The 20,172-nt window shown below is 53.8% G+C and overlaps 1 protein-coding gene across 1 annotated transcript in view; it reads left to right on the top strand.

Annotated features, from left to right (window-relative positions):
* PLEKHH1 (pleckstrin homology, MyTH4 and FERM domain containing H1) overlaps positions 1–20,172 on the top strand; it is a 53,018-nt gene that overhangs the window by 11,093 nt on the left and 21,753 nt on the right. Inside the window, exons 3-11 of the mRNA XM_062181147.1 lie at positions 4,276–4,338; positions 5,615–5,764; positions 8,285–8,368; positions 12,392–12,473; positions 12,707–13,461; positions 16,174–16,252; positions 17,231–17,322; positions 19,375–19,525; positions 19,719–19,861. Coding sequence (XP_062037131.1) covers positions 4,276–4,338; positions 5,615–5,764; positions 8,285–8,368; positions 12,392–12,473; positions 12,707–13,461; positions 16,174–16,252; positions 17,231–17,322; positions 19,375–19,525; positions 19,719–19,861 — 1,599 coding nt within the window. The remainder of the gene's footprint in view (positions 1–4,275; positions 4,339–5,614; positions 5,765–8,284; positions 8,369–12,391; positions 12,474–12,706; positions 13,462–16,173; positions 16,253–17,230; positions 17,323–19,374; positions 19,526–19,718; positions 19,862–20,172) is intronic.

The raw sequence follows: 20,172 nt of genomic DNA, 5'->3' as shown, positions 1-20,172 counted from the left end.
TAATTATTTACTTGAAAGGGGTGGTAGTGCTGGGTGGTAGGGGAGAGGGAGAGTTTGCATCTGCTGATTCACTCCCGAAATGGCTGCAACAGCAGAGGTTGGGCCAGGCCGAAGCCAGGAGCCTGGACCTCAGTCTGGGTCTCCCATGTGGGTAGCTGGGACTCAATCACTTGAACCGTCATCCATTCCCTCCCAGGTGCATTAGCGGGGAGCTGGATCAGGAGTGGAGGAGCTCGGACAGGGAAGGGCAGCTCCTCGATGGGATGTGGACGTCGTAGGTGGCGTCTTAGCCTGCAGTGCCGCGCTGCTGGCCTCTCCTCCACTCACGGACTCTCCCCACCCCCGTCACTGACTTTCAAATAAAAATAATCTTTATTTTTAAAAGAGCAAGTTTCTTTTGGTGCAAGTTTTGAAAAAAACTTTTTTTGAAAGTTTTGAAAGCATACATGGGAGGATCTTCAAAAAAAAAAAATCCATGGAAAATACATATGATGAAAAAACTGCAGAAATTTCAAAATTTTTCACCAAAATGAAATTACTTTTTCACTTCATTTTTCCCCTAGTGTCCTTTTCCTGGCCTAGGATCCCACACACTACACTTTCGTGTCTCCTTAGGTTTTTCTGGTCTGTGCTAATTTTCCAGACTCCTTATTTTTGTCATTGTCATTGTTTTCCCAGGACCTCGATGGGCTTTTTGTGGCACTCCCATCTGCTAGTTCATTCCCTAAGTGCCCACAATGGCCGGGGCTGGGCCAGAGGCAAAGTTCCAAGCTGGGAACTCAGTTTACATGGGTGGCAGGAGCCCAGTTACTTGAGCTATCACCAGGGCCTGCATTAGCACAGAGCTGGAGTCAGGAGCCTGAGGCAGGAATTGAACCAGATACTCTGATGGGGGACATGGTATCCTAGTCACTAGGTTAGCCTCCTGCCCCATCCCATTTTCCACAAGTTTTTCTGAAGCCCTATCTCGCCAACCAGCATGCCCGATGCCACCCTGCCCACCACCGCCAAGTAGAATTCTTTTTGCAGTGGGCAGCAACCCCTGTAACTGTAAGATTGGTTTGCACTGTGCTGTTATCTGCCCCGTAGCTGCCTAGCAACTGTGTGAAGGTCAGGAAACTCTTCTAGGGCAGGCCCAAGGACTGTTTGACCTGAGAAAGTCCACCTGCCGCTGATGGATACATGAATCTGGCCGGTCCCAGCATAGCCCTGAGCAGGAGCTGGGAAGGAGATCCCGACTGTGAAGCCCAGTTGAGGAAGGGGAGGAGAGGGCATGCAGGTGCACACCAGTGCCTGGCAGAGGCGGTCTGGCTGCTGGGAGCGCCAGGGGCAGTTTGTCCCAGGAGTTCTGAGCCTTGAGTTTTACTTGGGATCTGCAGATGAACATGGCTCCAGCTGTCGCTTAGAGGGACATGAACAGAAGCTCCTATGTCTCCCCAAGCCCAGCGAGGAAGCAAGGACACAGGACGTTACCTTAGGAGGAGAACTCTGAGACCTGAGGTGCCGTTGGCCAGCACCAGGCTCGTGCTCGTCCCCCCCCACCCCCCCACCCCCCCATCCAGGGAAGCAGGATTGCAGCTGAAAAGAGAGCAGGGGTTGCTCTTCACCAGTGAAGCCAAGGCCTGGTGCGGGCCCAGGGGCGGAGGCTGAGGGGCTGGCGAAAAGGCCAAATCCGCAGAGATGAGAACTGGGCGGGAGCTGGCACAGCGCCGGACTCTGGCCCATCCAGCTGGGCGGAGGACTGGGCGGGAATACTGTGCTTCTGGTTGGTACCAGGGCAGTTCAAAATTGTATGGAAACATGAATTTAAAAATGTTAATCTTGTTACAAAATTTGGAATCCATGCATATATATTTTCTGTGAACTTAATTTTTTTTAAAAAAAAAATTTATTTATTTGAAAGAGTGAGAGAAAGGTCGAGACAGAGACGAGAGGTCCTCCATCCACTGGTTCACTTCCCAGATGGCCACAATGGCTGGAGCTGGGCCGTTCCGAAGCCAGGAGTCAGGTGCTTCTTCCGGGTCTCCCGCTTGGGTGCAGAGACCTTAGCACTTGGGCCATCTTCTACTGCTTCCCCAGGCGCATTAGCAGGGAGATGGATCAAAAGTGGAGCAGCTGGGACTTGAACCAGTGCCCATATGGGATGCTGGCACTGCAGGCAGTGGCTTTTTCCTGCTATGCCACAGCACAGGCCCCTTCTGTGAACTTTAAACCATTCATTCATTCGGAGGGAGAGAGACAGACAGAGATCTCCTGTTTACTGGTTCATGCCCCAAATGCCGTCAACAGCTAGGACTGAGCCAAGTGGAAGCCAGAAGCCAGAAACTCTGGGTGTCAGGGATCCAAGTACTTGATCCATCACCTGCCGCCTCCCAGAGGTGTGCCTTAACAGGAAGCTGGAATCGGGAGCGGAGTCCGGACTCGAACTCAGGTTCTCCGAATGTGGGAAGTGGGCATTGTGACCACTGGCTCTGTTGCCAGGTCACATGTCGCTCCTTCATGAACTCTTTGAAAACCCCTCGTGTGCGTGGATTTCAGAATTGTTTTACATGAAAGTAAACTTAGCTTTAGCTTTTAATTTCGCTTTCCGCAAACGTTTGAAGTAGCTTTTTGCATGCACGAGGAGTACATAGTGTTCTGGGACAGGGCTGGGGAGGAGGAAGCCGTGTGGCTGCCGTGAGGCCTAGAGTTGGCTGTGAACTTGGCCCACCTGTGCAGGGCCGCCATGTGACGTTGCGCAGTGCAGGCAGCGCATGGTGGTGGCCTGGCAGCAGGAGGATGGGCGCCGACGTCCAGCCCACATTCCACCCACCCAGCCATGCGCTCCTGAAGCTTACAAGAGATGTCGTGTGCGCTGCGGGCTCCCGAGCAGCCCTCAGGGCCGCAGCTGAGATCTGGTCTCTGGCGCTCCCCTGTGCAAGGCCGTCGCTGCCTTTGCGTGGGCTGCGTGATAGGAGAACCCAACACTGCCAGGCTCCTGCGGCCTGGAGGCCACAGCTCTCCTGGCAGCAAGGTGGAATTCTTTTGAAACATGTCTTGAGCCTCTTTCTTTTTCTGTAAGATTATAGACATCAAATGAGGTGGCCCCATGCAGTCACAGGCAGCGATGTCTCAGAGTGGTTGAGGGAGTATTTGTCCCAGCCACTGAGATAGTCTGAGTGGAGAGGAACTTTTCTTAAAAAAAAAAAAATCTGTCTATTAAAAAGGCAGAGTGACAGAGAGAACGAGATCCTGTATCTCCAGGCTCACTCCCCAAATGGCTGCAACAGCCAGGTCTGGGCCAGGCCAAAGCCAGGAGCCAGGAATTCCATCCTGGTCTCACACAAGAGTGGCAAGGGACCAAACACTTGGGTCATCCTCTGATGCTTTCCCAGGTGTGTTATCAGGGAGCTGGATTAGAAACAAAGCAGCCAGAATTCAAACTGGCACTTTTTTTTTTTTTTTAAAGATTTAGTTATTTATTTGAAAGTCAGAGTTACACAGAGAGAAGGAGAGGTAGAGAGAAAGAGAGAGAGGTCTTCCATCCACTGGTTCACTCCCCAGTTGGCCACAATGGCTGGAGCTGCACTGATCTGAAGCCAGGAGCCAGGAGCTTCTTCCTGGTCTCCCACGCAGGTGCAGGAGTCCAAGAACTTGGGCTGTCTTTTACTGCTTTCCCAGGCCATAGCAGAGAGCTGGATTGGAAGTGGAGCAGCTGGGACTTGAACCAGTGCCCATATGGGATGCCGGCACTGCAGGTGGTGGCTTTACCCGCTATGCCACAGCGCTGGCTGCTTGAACTGGCACTTTGGTAAAGGATACCAGTGTTGCAAGCAGCGGCTTGCCCCACCGTAGCACAACACCAGCCCTGAAGAACATTTATTTACTGTTTACTCGAAGTGGACTCATGTAAGAGCGTGGTCCATGGTGGCACATGGGCAAGCCGCCGTGTAGTGCGGCCTGCGACCTGGAGCTGAGAGGAACAAGGCCTTGGGGACAGGAGGCTGAAGGCAGCATTGGGACTGCAGCGCTCAGGGAGCATGGCCACCCCGCTGCCCTGCACGAGGGTGAACGAGCCAGCAGCGTGGGCAGCAGCCATGCCCCCTCCTCCTGCCACATGAACCTGGCGTCAGGGAGCCGAGGAGTGCGTGGAAATCCTTAGCCTGACACCTCTGAGCCCCTGCAGACGGGTGGTGGCGGAGCCTGGCTGTGCACAGCGTCTGCACGGTAGATTCCGGTGCACTTGATGACATGTCCACAGGAGGGCACCCCCAAACCCCCTTCCTCTTTGAGCAGATGCAGGAGCTGGAGCAGAGGCTGCTGGAGGCGGAGCAGAGAGCAGAGAACGCGGAGACCCAGGTAACGGGGGAGGGAATGGGCAAGACGTGCAGGCAGAAGGACTGTCAGCCTCTCCCGGCCCTTCCCTGGGACACACGTGCACACACGCACGCCACGGAGGTGCCCCTTCATGGATGAGAAAAAGCAGCAGTCATGTTAGATCTGAACAGAGCAAGGTGTGCAGAGCTTTCTGGGGGAATGAGGAGCCTTTGCATGGGAGTCAGTGCCGAGTGGGCGTGGGAGTCCAGGTGGGTGGGGCTATGTGCCGTAGCAGATAGGTCTGAAACCTCAGTGGGTTATCTTGTTCCTTCTCACTCATGGTGCCTCTCCACCGAAGGTCAGCTGGTGGAAGATGAATTCTTTCTTTTTCTTTGAAAGATTTTATTTGTTTGAGAGGTAGAGTTACAGACAGACGGAGAGACAAAGGTCTTCTATCCACTGGTTCACTCCCCAAATGGCCACAACAGCCAGAGCTGAGCTGATCTGAAGCCAGGAGCCAGGAGCTTCTTCCAGGTTTCCCACGTGGGTGCAGGGGCCTAAGGATTTGGGTCATCATCTTCTGCTTTCCCAGACTATAGCAGAGAGCTGGATTGGAGGTGGAGCGGCCAGGACCCAAACCAGTGCCCATATGGGATGCTGGCGCTGCAGGCAGAGGCTTCGTCCAGTATGCCACAGTGCCAGTCCCCCCCCCCTTTTTTTTTTTAGATTTTATTTATTTATTTGAGAGGTAGAGTTACAGGAATTATAGACAGAGAGAGGGAGAGACAGGAAGGAAGGATGAATGAATTCTTCCAGTCGGGCCTGGGCAGGGGGATGCCCCATCTTACTGCAGAACATGTGGAACTCACAGCCACGTGGTTGCTGTGGCAGGGCAGGAGCTGCGTGCGTGTGTCCAGGTGTGGATACTTTAGCCAGAAAGGATGTGCCATTTCCACCCAGATCCCATTGGTGGGGTGAATGACAGGGCCTCGTCTAGTGATAATGGGGTTGGGAAGCAAGGGGCAGCCCGTGGATAGCCAGCGAACAGCAAACATCTCGCCACAGCAGGGTGGAAAGTCACCCGGGAGGCTGCTGTTTGTCCTCCGCTCATCCCAGGCTTAGCTGGTTTCTGCGGAGTAGCCCCAATGAGTTCCTCTGTTGCCCACATAAGGGTTTACTAATTGCCCAGACCGCCCCGGGTTAGGGCTCTGTCTGGGAGTCATGGGCTGGTGCAGCAGGAGATATGGTCCCTTTACCAGCCGTAGCCCCCACCGCAGGCGTGGTGGGAGCCCCTCGTGACGTCGTGGGTACTTTGCAGGTGGGCGTGATGGAGGAGAAGCTGAAGCTGTGCAGCCTGAAGAACGTGGACTGCACAGGCAGCCTGCCCCGCAAGTACCAGGAGCTGCTGAAAGCCGTGCAGTGCAAAGATGAGCTCATTTGCCAGCTGCAGGCCCAGCTGGAGGCGCAGGTAAGGGCTGATGGGCACAGGGCGCCAGCCGCCTCTGGCAGCCGCACCAGCTGGCCCCCGAGGTCCCCCTGCTTGCGCCCTCAAGTAACGGGGAAACTCCCTGTCTCGGGTGCTCTTTTATGTGGAGATAGAAAGCCTTTCCCTCTCACACCTGTTCTGTAGAAGCAGGGCACGGGGTGTGGCAGGAAAAAGGCCTTGCAGGCAGACCCCCTGGGCCTGGATCCCTGCCGCTGTCTGGCTGTGGGCATTTGCTAAGATGCTGCTGGTCATCTCACAGACTTAAAAAACAGGTTCTAAAACTTCATAGAGAGTCGGAAGTGGTCGCCCAGGTCAGTGGCGTGTAGTGTCAGCCGTGGTCAGTGCTCAGCAGGGGAGCCGCGCTGTGCCCTGCCAACCTGTGGCACACGAGGCTTGTCTGCTGAATGACCGGAGCGGCACAGCTGGACGGCCAGACTGGGTCATCTGGTTGACCAAGTTTCTCGGTGAACCTGAAAAAGCAGACCAAACTTGCCACCTCTTCTGGGATCTTGACCTCTCTGAGCGAGTGGGAGCCCAGAAGAGGCCGCCGGCCAGCGTTTCAGCGCCAGTCAACCCCTCTGCTCCGGTGAGGACTTCTGAACTCGGCCTCTGCCCAGCCTTCTGGCAGTCGCCTCAGATACCTGCTGGTTCCGTCCCGTGCCCCTGCCACAGGTCTTACCTACCCAGCTCTTCCCTGGGGCCAGAGCCCCATCCCTTTCCAACAAGGGGACCCACAGTATGGTCAGATGACTATAATCACTTAATTTATTTGAATGACAGAGACTGACAGTGCATTCCCCAGATGGCTGTGAGAGGTGGGGCTGGACCAGACCAAAGGCAGGGCTGAGAGCTCAATCCAGGGCTCCCACCTGGGTGGCAGGGACCCAATGATTTGAGCCATCACCTGCGTCTCCCAAGATATGCATCAGCAGGAGGCCTGAATCAGAAGCTGAGTTGGGACTCGAACCGAGGTGCTGTGGCATGGGATGCTATGCCAGATGCCTGCATGGTCGGGTGATCTTTAAGTTCCCGTGTCAGTGTTCTCCATCCTGGCAGATTCATGGGCACTCACTGTGCATTCCCTCGGTGGTTGTGCCATTGTATGCTACGGAGCACTGTGTATTCCCGAAAAATCACGGGGGAGTTTCGGCCTGCGGAATCTCTCCTCAGTTTTCCTGTCTTTCTCTTCTCTCGTGATTGGCTCTGAGAAGTGGCAGCATCCTGGGGATTGGTGGACAAAAGGATGCCTGCTAAAGCATCTTAAGCTAGGGAAAAAATCGTTTTATAGTTGCCATCAGTAGATCAAGATTAGAAGAGAAGGAATGCTGAATACATGAATATAAGAAGCCATGAATATAAGGGATCTTCAGGATGGGTGTGGGGAATGAGTGTCATGGAGATACTATGCAGAGGTTTCAAAATGTTTTTTTTAATGTAAGAGGGAAAGACAGCTGCCATCTGTAGGGTCACTCCCCCCAGATGGCTGCAGTGGCTGAGGGGCCAGTGCTAGAAGGCAGGAATTCAACCCAGGTCTCTCATATGGATGGCGGGGACCCAACGACTTGAGTCGTCACCACTGCCTCCCAGGGACTGCATTAGCAGGAAACCAGAGTTAGGAGCTGGAGCCTGGGTTGAACTCAGTTACTCCCATGTGGGGTGCAGGGATCCTAACCATGAGCTAAACCCTTTCCTGCTATGAATTTTTAAAGTCTGCTCATTGTGGAACTGATGGCACTGTGCAGTGCATTTGCTGTTTTAGGGGTGGCCTGGAGGCTCATGGGGATTAGATTGCTTTCCTAGTGTCCCACAGCAAACAAGCCCCGTGTGTAGGATCAAAGTCTATGTCCCACTCTGTCCTAGGTCACTCTTTCGATTCTAACCCCCTTTACAGTCATCTTCCACCCTTGATTATTCTGATGGACCTACTTCAGTATGTGACCATTGAACCTTGTTTTTACTTGTTGTCTGTACAGTTAATACAAAGATATTGTGCCTTTCAAATAAGAAATCAAAATTATTTAAAAGTTCATGGAGAGGCCAGCATTGTGGCGCAGGGGGTTAAGCTGCCACCTTGCAATGCCAGCATCCCTTATGGGTCCTGGTTTGAGTCCCGGCTGCTCCACTTCTGATCCAGCTCCCTGCTAATGTGCCTGGGAAAGCAGCAGAGGATGGCCCAAGTGCTTGGGCCCCTGCACCCATGGGGGAGACCTGGATGGAGTTCCAGGCTCCTAGCTTCAGCCTGGCCCAGCCCCAGCTGTTACAGCCATTTGGGGAGTGAACCAGTAGATAGAAGATGTCTCTATCTCTCTCCCAGTCTCTGTAATTCTGCTTTCCAAATAAAACTAGGTAAATCTTATTTAAAAAATCAAAACGGATTTATTCTTCTGTCGGGTCACTCCTCCCGCCCCAGTCACTTGCTGCTTCTTCCCAGGACTTCCCGCCGGTAGCTCTTCACTCTGCTGGTGGCTCCTGGCTAACTCAAGGCCCTCTCTTTCTTCGCAGAAGCAAATGAGAGCTGAGGAAGCAAAAATCGTTCAAGAAAAAGCTGCAAAGATCAAGGAGTGGGTGACACTAAAGTTAGCAGAGGTGAGTCCAAAACTCCCCTGGGGGCTGGGCCTGGGAGGGGGATGAGGCTGCCCCTGGTCCCCAGGGCTCCCTGCCGCCCCCTGCTGGTGCCCGGATGTTCACCATCTGCCCTCATCAGCCTGGACACAGAAGCTTGTCCGTCTGCCTTGATTGGGTTTTCCTATAGCTCCTGATGCACTTTGTGTCGCATGGAAGCTGGGTTTCCTTTGAGTACACAGACACCCCCCCCCCACTCCTACTTTCTCCTCCATCTTCTTCATCTTTTTATTTATTTATTTTAAAGAAATGTGTTTATTTATTTGAAATGCAGAAAGAGAGAAAGAAAGAGATCTTCCCACCACTATTTTACTTCCCAGATGGTCGCAAGGGCGGGCTCTGGATCAGGCTGAAACCAGGAGCCTGGAGCTCCATCCAGGTCTCCCATGTGAGTGCCAGGGGCCCAAGCACTTGGGCCATCTTTGGCTGCTTTCCCAGGCACATTAGCAGGGAGCTGGATCAGAAATGAACCAGAGCTGCAATGTGGGATGATGGTGTTGCAAGTGGTGGTTTCTGCTGCGCCACAGCACCGGTCCCTCGGAGAACCTTGTGAAATGCTCTTCTGTACACACAGTTTGCCATTCTGTATTTCAAGTGTACGCCTCGGCCAGTGGTGTGAAGTACGTTCTCAGTGTCCTGCGGCCATCATCACTGCCTGCAAAACTCTTCACCCCACACAGAAACTCTGTGCCCACCAAATGCTGATGATTCTCCATTCTTTCTCCCCACCAGCTCCCCAGGAACCTCTGTCTCCCTTTCCCTCTCTATCCATTCATTGCTTTTTTTTCCTCCCTTCTCTTTTTTTTTTTTTTTTTTTTGACAGGCAGAGTGGATAGTGAGAGAGAAAGAGACAGAGAGAAAGGTCTTCCTTTGCCGTTGGTTCACCCTCCAGTGGCCGCTGCGGCCAGTGCGCTGCAGCCGGCGCAACGCGCTGATCTGAAGCCAGCAGCCAGGTGCTTATCCTGGTCTCCCATGGGGTGCAGGGCCCAAGCACTTGGGCCATCCTCCACTGCACTCCCTGGCCACAACAGAGAGCTGGACTGGAAGAGGGGCAACCGGGACAGAATCCGGCGCCCCGACCGGGACTAGAACCTGGTGTGCCGGCGCCGCAGGCGGAGGATTAGCCTAGTGAGCCGCAGCGCCGGCCCCCTCTCATTTTATTTTTTGAAAACTTTGAATTTGGCCAGTGCTGCAGCTCAGCAGGTTAAGCTGCAGCCTGAAGCACCTATATACCATATGGGCACCGGTTCAAGTCCTGGCTCATCCACTTCTGAACCAGCTCCCTGCTAATGCGCCTGGAAAAGCAATGGAGGATGGCCCAAGTTCCTGGGCCCCTGCACCCATGTGGGAGACCTGGAAGAAGCTCCTGTCCCCTGACATCGGCCTGGCACAGCACTGGCTGTTGGGGCCATTTGGAGAGTGAACCAGCAGATAGGCGAGCGTGCTCTCCCACTCCTTTCTCTCTCTCCATAACTCTACCTTTCAAATAAATCAGTCTTAAAAAAAATAAAAACTGAATTATGGGGCCAGCATTATCCATATGAGCCCTGGTTCGAGCCCCAGCTGCTCCACTTTGATTCCGCTCCCTGGTGATGTACCTGGGAAAACAGACAATGGCCCAAGTACCTGGGCCCCTGCCACTCGCGTTGGAAACCCAGATGGAGTTCCAGGCTCTTGGCTTTGGCCTGGCCCAGTCCTAACCGTCGTGGCCATTTGAGGAATGAACCAGTAGATGAAAGATTTTCTCTATCTGTGTGTGTGTCTTCCTCCTTTCAGTAACTCCGCCTTTCAAATAAATAAATATTAAAAAAAAAAAACCCATTCCAGTTAACATGTAATACTTACATATTTGTACAGTACAGTGTTCTAGCATTGTATAAACAATGTAAACCACTCCCGTGGCAGCCAGCCTTTCCAGTTCCTTATCTTTTCTGTCTGTGTGGAGCCTGCCAGCTCCTCTCTTGCAGTTCCTCACACAGGATAGAATACAGTATTGTGAACTGAAGTCTCACACAGCACTTGTTACTTCTTCCCGACCATTGTGGGCCTTCTTGTCCAACTTCCCTCTGTCCCCCTTCACTGCTTCCCACCGCTGGAGACTGGTTTTCTAAGTTCAGGGACCCAAGTACTTAACATTTTTCTAACTTCTGCAGCTGAGAGAGAACAGAGAGTGGTTTTTTGTGTCTAGCTTATCTCGTTTAATGATTTCAAGTTCCATCCATTTTGCTGCAAAAGTCAGATTTTTGTTCTTTTTGTGAGTTGATAACAGACTGTTGTGTTTATAACTGCGTTTCCCTGATTGGCTCATCCTTGGGTGGACACTTAGGCTGATTCCGTATCTTGCTGCAGTGAATGTGGGAGTGCAGTGCTATGAACAGACGGACGGACGGAACAGCGTCTTTCTGGAGTGTGTGTTTGGTGCAGCAGTTAAGGCACCGCTGGAGATACCCATGTCCCTCATCAGAGTCCTGGGGTTGGAGTTCAGCTCTTTACCCACCTAGCCTCCTGCTTACGTGCACCCTGGGAGGCAGCAGATGATGGCTCAAGTATGTGAGCCCCTGCCACTCCAGCCACCTGGATGGAGTTCCTGGCTCCTGGCTTCAGCCTGGCCTCACCCCAGCTTTTTTGGGCATTTGAGGAGGAAACCAATGGATGGGAGATCTCTCTGTCAGTCTTCTCTGTCTTCCTGCCTTTCAAAGAAATAAAACTAAATAAACAAAAACAACCAGCCTCTTTCTAAATAAAAGGAAAAAGGTCACAAGACTGGAAAAGGACCGACGTGATTCTTTGCTTCCTCTTCCTCTTGGTCAGGTGGTTTGCACCTGCAGGGGGCGTGGCCCACTTTGCTGCCCTGTCCTCTCTTTCAGTGCACCTCTCAGGTCACCTGCTGGAGTGCAGATTCCTGGGGACAGAACTGACACCTGCTTTGCCTCCACATTCCCTCAGCACTGACTCCTGATACTCGATGCTCAATAAAATGTTGATTTAATGTGGAGGTACCTGCAGGCAGGGCAGTGAGTCCAGTAAGCTTAGAAGCAGGCTGCTGTTAGCACAGAGAGAAGGATTTGTGATTGCACAGGGGCAAGGCAGGGAGTTATCTTGGCTGCTGGCGAATTTCTGTTTCCTAACCTGGGTGATGTGCCCGTGAGCATTCATTTCAGAGCACATAAGCTATTCAGTGACGTGGGGTGCAGTTTTCTGTGTTATAGGAGGGTTTTCCGAAAAGTTCGTGGAATATGGAATTCAAAGATAAATTTATTTGATGCAAAACATTTTTAGAAATCCATGCAAACCAGGGATCTTCAAAACATTCATGGAAGCAGATAAAGAAAAGCTATACAAGCATTTCAAAAATGGAATTCCAGTCTCCACCAACTTTTTGAAGTACTCTCATATAACACGATTTTATTAAAGGTTAAAAATAGCTAGAAAAGGAAGTGTGGGGGCTGCCAAATGGAATTCCATCCCCACGCAAACCAGTTGGCAGAGAGGGAGGGAGGAGGCCAGACTCCCCTCAATGATAGGGGGGTGGGGACACCACCTGTTTTGTTTGTTTTAGAGACTTGGGCTTTTAACCCTATTTTGAATTATGTGTCTGAATTTGTAGGATGGGTATTTTTATTTTTTTAAGATTTATTTATTCATTTGAAAGGCAGAGTTATAGACCGAGAGGAAGAGACAGAGAGAGGAGAGGTCTTCCATCTGCTGGTTCACTCCCCAGATGGCCACAGCGGCTGATCTGAAGCCAGGAGCCAGGAGCTTCTTGGTTTCCTACATGAGTACAGGGGCCCAAGTACCTGGGCCATCCTCCGCTGCTTTCCCAGGTACACCAGCATGGAGCTGGATCAGACGTGGAGCAGCCAGGACGTGAACTGGTGACCCATACCATATGGGATGCTGATGCTGCAGGCAGTGGCTTTGCCTGCTACGCCACAGCACCAGCCCCAGGATGGGTATTTCTAAATCTTCATTTTTCTTTTTGCTTAGCTTGAAACAGAGAATCAGCACCTGAAAAGTTGTAATCGGCACCTGGTGGAGCAGGTGGGAGCCCTTCAGGATGCACTAGAGGGTAGGTGGGTGTGCCTGTGTGTGTGTGTGTGTTGTGTGTTCAGGATGCACTACAAAGTAGGTGGGCCAGGGTGTCTGCATGTGTGGGCAGGAAGCACTAGAAGGTAGGTGGCCGAGTGTGTGTGTGTGTGTTTGTATGTGTACACGTGTGCAATGTGCTTGCACACACGACAGGTGGGATGTGGGGCTGAATCAGAGGAGTTCTCAATATGCCTGGTTTTGTTCCAACCACAGCTCTTCGGATGGCGCCTTCAGGGAAGCTGATGTCCTCCCAGAAATCCCCAGAGCAGGATTCTGTCCCTTCTGAGCCAGGCCCCCAGCCTGTGGGGCAGGACCCTGGTCCCCAGGCTCAGGGTTTCAAGCTGTCTGTGCCTGCAGATTCTCCAGGGGCCCTGCAGAGCAAGGACCTTGTTTGTGAAGCAAGAAGCCCCTCGGACGATTCTTGTCCCAGTGTGATCCAATCTGGGAAAACAGCAGAGGCCCAGACCCTTCAACCCCACCTGGGAAGAGAAGGCTCTCCCAGTCGGCTGTGCGTGAAAGCTCGCGCCCCGAGATGCGGCTCAGCCTCCTGGGGTGAGGGCCTGTTCATGGCTCGGGGAGGGCTGCTCCCTGGAACCAAGACCTCTGTCAGGGAAGGTGGTCCTGGCAGCAGCCTGACCCTTCCAAAGGCACGGGCTCCCGGCACCCCCCGGGACAGCATCCAGCTGGCCAAGAGGCACCACAGCCAGCCCCAGGTGGGCCCTGGACACTTGGACCACACGGTGCGCATTGAGATTGGGGTCCTCCCGGTCCTCCATCCTTCTGGCCTTCCGAAGCCGAAGACTCCAGCTCAGATCTGGGAAGAACCAGAGAAGATGGAGATGGAGGAGCCGCCACCAGCAGGGAAGAAGGAAATAAGAGCGAGCCTGAAGGCCTCCGGAGCCGAGCTGGAGGAAGTGGAGCTGGGGAGCAAGCCACCCACGCCGCCCCTGCACCGGTTTCCATCCTGGGTAAGAGACCACCTTAGGGCTGGGCACAGGGGCAGAGCCGGTGACGGGAGCACCATGCCTTGAGCATGTCCACACGCTGGGCACATGAGGCTTCCATCCTCACATGGTCCCGGGAGGTGGGGCCGTGGGACCTGCCCCTGAAATGAGGTGGGCAGTGGCAGCTGTCACTTCCTGAGTGCTCATTGGGTGCCGCCCATCGAGCTGGGTCCTCACGGACTGTGCACCTTTTTTTACGCAATTCATCTTTGTAGTTCTTTTGAGTGGTGTAGTGTGGTGGTGAGCACAGGTTCCAGGTGCCACCTCTGGGGCTGAATTGCTGAGTGACCCTGGGCTTGTTATTGAACCTCTATGCCTTAGTTTTCCTTGCAACAGCAGTTCCCAGTGAGTGGTCTGTACACGCTGGCTGTTTTAATTTCCTTACTTTTAGCATTGGGTGAAGTGACACTCAGTGGAATTGCTTCAGAATCATTGAAGAGGGCTGGCGCAAGGGAGATAGGGATGACCTGACTGGCTAAACTGGGCGGGGCGTGGTCACATGAGGATGTTCTGACATCACGAGATGTCAGCTGCTTTCTGGCTTGTGGTCTGTCTTGATGCTCCAGTAGCATCAGGCAGTACCGCAAGGAACATGTGAGTGCCCACGCCTGGCAATACAATAACTGGAGCAGCCTGGGGGAATGAGGGTTGCAGCAGGTGGCACCACCCCACACTGCTCCTGGGAAGCCTGCATTGCAGCAGCACCCTCGGGGCCTTCCCTGGAAGGGCTGCTTCGGGGACACTCTTGGCCCCTGTAGGCTTGGGACATGGGAGAGTGCAGCGGCTCCAGGGCCAGCCAGTCTACAGGCCATGGCTGCTGGCTAGCTGCTTTCGTAGTCAGAGTCCTAAAGAAGAGACGCGGGTGAGCCGGGGACAAAGGATGTGGCAAAAGGGCCATAGTTGTCGTGTTCTGTCGAGACAGAATAGGATGTGGATAAAGGTCTATGCAGGTGGGTTTATTAGAATTGGCTTGTGTGATGACAGGGGCTAAGAAGTCCCACGACAGGTTCTCCCTAGGCTGAGACTGTGTCTCGGACCCAGCCAGGGCCTCAGAGCCGGGAAAGCTGAGGTGTAACTGCGTTCAAGGCCAAGGGCCTGCGTCCAGGAGTGGGCCGCTGGTGCAGGACTTGGAGCCCAAAGGCTAGCAGCTGCCGTCCAAAGCGGGAGTCGAGCAAGCCCCAGCTGCCGGAGTATTTATTCTGTCCAGACCAACCCCTGCCTGTCCACGGGGTCGCCCATGTCGAGACCGGGCCTCCCACCTACTTCTTACGCACTAGTCTGTCACACTGGGAAACACCCTCACAGACACTCCCAAAACAACGCTTTTCCAGGTTCCTAGGTATTTCTTCATCCAGTCAGGTGACAGCACAAAATTAACGTCACTAGGGCGCAGCGGCTATCACCGGAAGTGTGCTGCTCTCGGCCGCCATTTTGCCGGAAGTGGTGCTGGTCCTGCCCTGTCGGGTCCAGAGCTTGGGGTGGGGAGGGGAGAGAGAAGGACCCGGATAAATGTTCTGGCGAGGCAGCGCGCATGAACATCGGCCGCCGCAAGGGGCAGCGTCGAGCCTTGCAGTTGAAGGAGAATTTGTCTCCTGTTTTTGATCTTCTGTTTGCCCCTGAGGGAAAACCAGAGGGCGTGGGGAGGACAGCCGGGTCCCTGAGGATGGATCTGAGCCCAACGGTTCCAGGGAGGCAGGTTTAGCTGTTTGAGGACCCTTTTTTCTGAGGGTCCTTTGTTTTGCTTAACCTGAGCCCCTCATTTCCTCTGCGAGGTCAGAGGCCTGCCCTGAGTTTAAGGGCAGAAATCATCATTTTGATGCCCGCTTCCGTGCACTGGCCCAAGGCAGGATGCCCTTCCTCTGCCTGGTCTCCTGTCCCGAGATGCCTCCGGATACCGGCCCCCAGCTGGGAGCACCCTGCCTCTGGGTACCGGCCCCTGGCTGGGAGCACCCTGCCTCCGGATACCGGCCCCCAGCTGGGAAGACCGGTGCCTCCCAGGGCCTGACCTCCCCTGTGTGACTCACCCGTCACCTGAGCAGGCTTTGTATTCCTGCCTGGAGAAGCCTGGATGGTCTTTGCGGGTTGTTTGGGAGAAATCAACTCCCTGGGGCTGTGGGGCAGAGTGTGGAGGGAAGGATTCTCTCATAGAAGCATCCTCTATGTTGAGGTTCTGGGGTCCCTAGCTTGACCCTAAGACCCAACCAGAGTGTGTTCTGGGTTCCAAATTGCCAGTTTCCAAGGGAACCTCAGCCTCCTAGCCATCAGCACCCCCAGCAGCTGGAGTGGCACCTGCTACTCCAGGTCTCTGCAGTTGGTGCGATTCTGATCTGCTTGCCTGCTGACCTCTTTTTTGTTTTTTTATTTTAAGATTTTATGTGAAAGGCAGCATTACAGAGAGAGGGAGAGACAGATTTTCCATGGGTTTTGTGAAGTACCTGCCTGTATCTCGGGTGTTAGATGACTGCTTGTTTTATTTGACTCTCACAGCAACCTGAATGAAGGGTCAGTGTTGTTGCCTGTCTTAGAGGCTCAGAGATGACAGAACTTGCCCAGGGTTCTTCTGCTAGGAACTGGCCAGGCCTGTGCACTCACTTCTGCCTGCCTCCAGAGCCAGGCTTTAACTTCCAAGTGCCAGATGGGGCCGGGGCCTGACCCTCCTGGGGCCTCTCATTCCAGGAGAGCCGGATCTACGCTGTGGCCATGTCAGGCATGCAGCTCTCGGATGTGCCCCCCAGAAGTAATGCTGCCTGCTGCGGTGAGTCCCAGTGAGGCTGGGAGGGACTGTGCTGGGTAAGGTGGGGAGATTCTGGAACCTACTCCTTCCCCAGCAGGTATAGTCGCATGGCAGGGGCTCCCTGGGAGGGGTAAGGAAGGCAGATCCAGCATCAGTGACTCTCTGGGATGGGGAAGAGCTAGGGGGACTAGGGCAGCCATCAGGGCTGTAGCATTCATGGAGCTGGGAGGTGTCTAGGGGGGTGGGGGTCCTCCAGCCCAGCTCCCCACCTGCAGAGGCTTCCCTGCTGCAGGGCAAAAGGTTGTGGGGCAGGAGGAGCCCCAAGTGCCTGACACGGGTGAACGCCAGCCTCTGGCCATGGTGGTGGGAGTGCCCTGTGGGCGCAGCATTTGTAAGTCACCTCAGAGAGGGAGGCCCTGTGCAAGCCTCGCACAGAGAGCAAACTGGTTAAGGGACAAGACTTTTGGAGTCCAGTATGGTGGATCCTTGACTGTGTGGGGACCGTTGTCCCCTAAGGAAGTCAGTGGGGAAGGGAAAGAGGGAGAGGCCTTGGCCCCTTCCCGAGGTCTGCCACCCAGGGTGCTCCTGAAGGGCCCCCTGGCAGTACTGATCCGCCAGCCCCTGTCCTCTTTTTTTTTTTTTCTTTGACAGGCAGAGTTAGAGACAGAGAGAAAGGTCTTCCTTTGCCGTTGGTTCGCCCTCCAATGGCCGCCGCAGCTGGTGCGCTGCGGCCGGTGCACTGCACTGATCCGAAGGCAGAAGCCAGGTGCTTCTCCTGGTCTCCCATGGGGTGCAGGGCCCAAGCACTTGGGCCATCCTCCACTGCACTCCCGGGCCACAACAGAGAGCTGGCCTGGAAGAGGGGCGACTGGAACTAGAACCCAGTGTGCCGGCGCCGCAAGGCGGAGGATTAGCTTATTGAGCCGCAGCGCCGGCCATTCCCTGTCCTCTTACAGAGTGACGCCTTTAAGTTCATCTCTCCCTCTTTCCCCACCTCAGCTTCCAGCCCTCCTGCCCTCACGTCTCCTGGGCCTTTCTCTGGCCTTGTCTACAAGAATGTCACTGTGCCTGTCTACACAGCTCTGAAGGGGGTAAGAAGCCACTGTACAAAGCGGGGCATTCGGGGAGGGCATTTGGCATAGCTGTGCAGACACTCACATCCCATGTTAGACTACCTGGGTTTGAGTCCCAGCTCCTGCTCCGGGCTCCAGCTCCCTGCTAATGCAGACAGACCCTGGCTCAAGTGATTAAGTTATTGTCACCTGTGTAGCGATCCCGGGTTTGGCACAGCACAGGTTGTTGCAGGCATTTGGGGAGTGAACCAGTGGTTGGGAACTCTCTTTCTCTCTCCCCCCCAAATACATTTATTTAATTTTTTGAAGATTTCTCTATTTATTTGAAAGGCAGAGCAAGAGAGAGAGAGGGGGAGAGAGCAAACAGGTAAGCATGAAAACTTCCATCTGATGGTTCATTCCCAAATGCCTGCAATGGCCAGGGCTGGACCAGGCTGAAGCCAGGAACCCAGAATTCTATCCAGGTTGCCCACGTGGGTGGCAGGGGCCCAAGCACTTGGGTCATCTTTCATTGCTTTCCCAGGCCCGTTAATAGAGCTGGACCGGTACTGGCTCAGCCAGGACTCAAGATGGCATACCCATCTTTTGTGCCATAATGCTGTAATGACTGTGGTGGGGTTCAGGGGTCAGGCTTCTGCACACAGTGGCCCTGGTCAGGGAGCTCAGTCACCCACCATGTGAGTTTTGCTTTGCTGTTTGTTAGATTTGTATTGTAAAAATTGTATCTTGGAATTAGTATGAACATGGGCAGAGTATCCCCCTCCTATCTTCTCTCATGTCTGTGGCACCCCTGGGTCCCAGAGCAATGTGGCCCCTTCCGAGCTTGTTCCTGTATGTGCAAACACATTTCCAAACATCAGCTATAACCGCAACACAATGTTTTCATACACATTTTTGTTTTCTCATGATTAGTTTTTGAATCAAAATAGTAATACTTGATACAACTCTTTATAGAATAGAAAAAAAAAAAAAGCAAATGTCCTCTCACATGGCTTTTCCCTAATTCATAACCCCAGAGGCAACTTTATGAATGGCTCGGTGCTTATTCTGTAGATCCCCTGATGCGTTTCCAAATACGCTGTTTCTCTGTCACACACAGGGGTGGGGGGTGGGGCATCATAGTATACATACAGTTCTGTTAATCAGCTGTTCACCCAGCCGTGTGTCAGGTCATCCTGTGACTGTCCACGCACAGCCCTGCCCTGTCCCTTGTATATACACTGCTTGCTTTAGATCCAGGGTGGGGAGCATCCAGCCCGCAAAGTCATTTGGTCTGACCACATGCAGGACTCGAAATTCAATAAGACTATGGCAGGCTAATGTTTTCAGTTGATCATTGTGTATGGCCCATGAATGATGTTATCAGTGTCCAAATGGTCCTTGGCAGAAAACAGGTTCCCCAACCCTGTTCTAGATGCACCATAGCTACTTTGAGCTTTCCTGCACCAATTACAATTTCCTGTTTCTGTCTAAAATAAACATTGCAGGGGGAGGGCAGAGAAGAATAAGTGGTGCATTGAACATCGTGCAAATATCCCTGTGCACTTACATACACATATTTCTGCAGGACAGTTCTAGAGGTGGACTTCAGGGCAAATCTTACGGATGTTTTAGATGTTGACAGGTGCTAACAAATTGCCTTCTAAAAACACCTTGTTTCCCTGCAGTATCCTGTTTGCCACATTCTCCAGTTACCCTCTCCAGCGTTGGCATAATTGACCTTTTTAAATGTTTGCCAATCATGATGGTCTCTCACTGTTTCATTAGTCCCCACCCAGTGGTAAAGCTCCTGCTCCACGCTTGGCCCCCTAGTGACCAGGAGCAAGGGCCAGAGCCATCAGATGTTCAGTCTGGATGGGGCATTTCCTTTGGGGACCGCAGCAGAGGACATGTGGGGGAGGCAGGCCCGGGGAGGTGTAGACACCAGAGTGAGGACAGGAAGGGGCCCGTCGCTGTTTGGAACAGTTGTGTGTCAGTGCTCCAGCTGGAGGGTGGCCTTGATGCACCTGCAGGGTGGGAGGGGCCTGTCTTGCAGCCTGGGCTGCAGCAGGTGAGGAACCTGCCTTGCAGAGAGCCATGCAGATCAGCAGTGTGCCCTTCATGGACGAGTCCTCGGGCTCCGACGATGACTGCAGCTCTCAGGCGAGTTTCCGGATGTCCGTCCCCTGCTCTGAGTCGCGGAAGACCAGTGGGCTGGGCAGCCCCCGGGCCATCAAGAGAGGTAGAGAAGGGGAGTGGGAGAGGAGCTACTGGGGGCTCCTTGCTTCTTCCCAAGGGCATTTGTACACGTGGTTGGGGGAGGGGTCCATGCTAGATCTGTATCCAGGACCCCCAGCAGCTCCAGCCTCAGCCCTAGCCTGGTGATGCTATAGGGGAGGGGCAGGACCTGGCCTTGACTCCTCCTCCTGTGGCAGGTGTCTCCGTGTCCTCACTGAGCTCCGAGGGTGACTATGCCATCCCCCCTGATGCCTGCTCACTGGACAGTGACTACTCGGAGCCTGAGCATAAACTGCAGCGCACCTCGTCCTACTCCCCTGACGGGCTGGGCCCAGGCACGGTGAGCTGGGGGCACAGCCCCTCCTGGTGGGCATGGCAGGGTGGAGCAGACCACGGCTCCGGACACTGGTGGCAGCTGCGTGAAGTGGGGGCTCCCTAGGGTGGGCGGAGGGAGGGGGGAGGGGGTATGGGGTAGGGAGTGACAGTTGTGGTCAGACACACAGACCCCCAATAGGCAGGACTCCTTGGCTAGCCAGGAAGGGCTGGTTACTGAGAGTCCGCCCCCAGCCCCATGGCACGTTTCACAGGTATGAATAGTACCTTTCTGCACCCCAGCCCTGGGATGCTAACCACGTTCCCATCTATTGAGCC

This window comes from Lepus europaeus, chromosome 22, assembly GCF_033115175.1.
Source record: "Lepus europaeus isolate LE1 chromosome 22, mLepTim1.pri, whole genome shotgun sequence".
NCBI classification, from domain to species: Eukaryota; Metazoa; Chordata; class Mammalia; order Lagomorpha; family Leporidae; genus Lepus; species Lepus europaeus.
The sequence above is the reverse complement of the archived record's forward strand: the minus strand, read 5'-3'. Positions and strand labels throughout refer to the sequence as shown.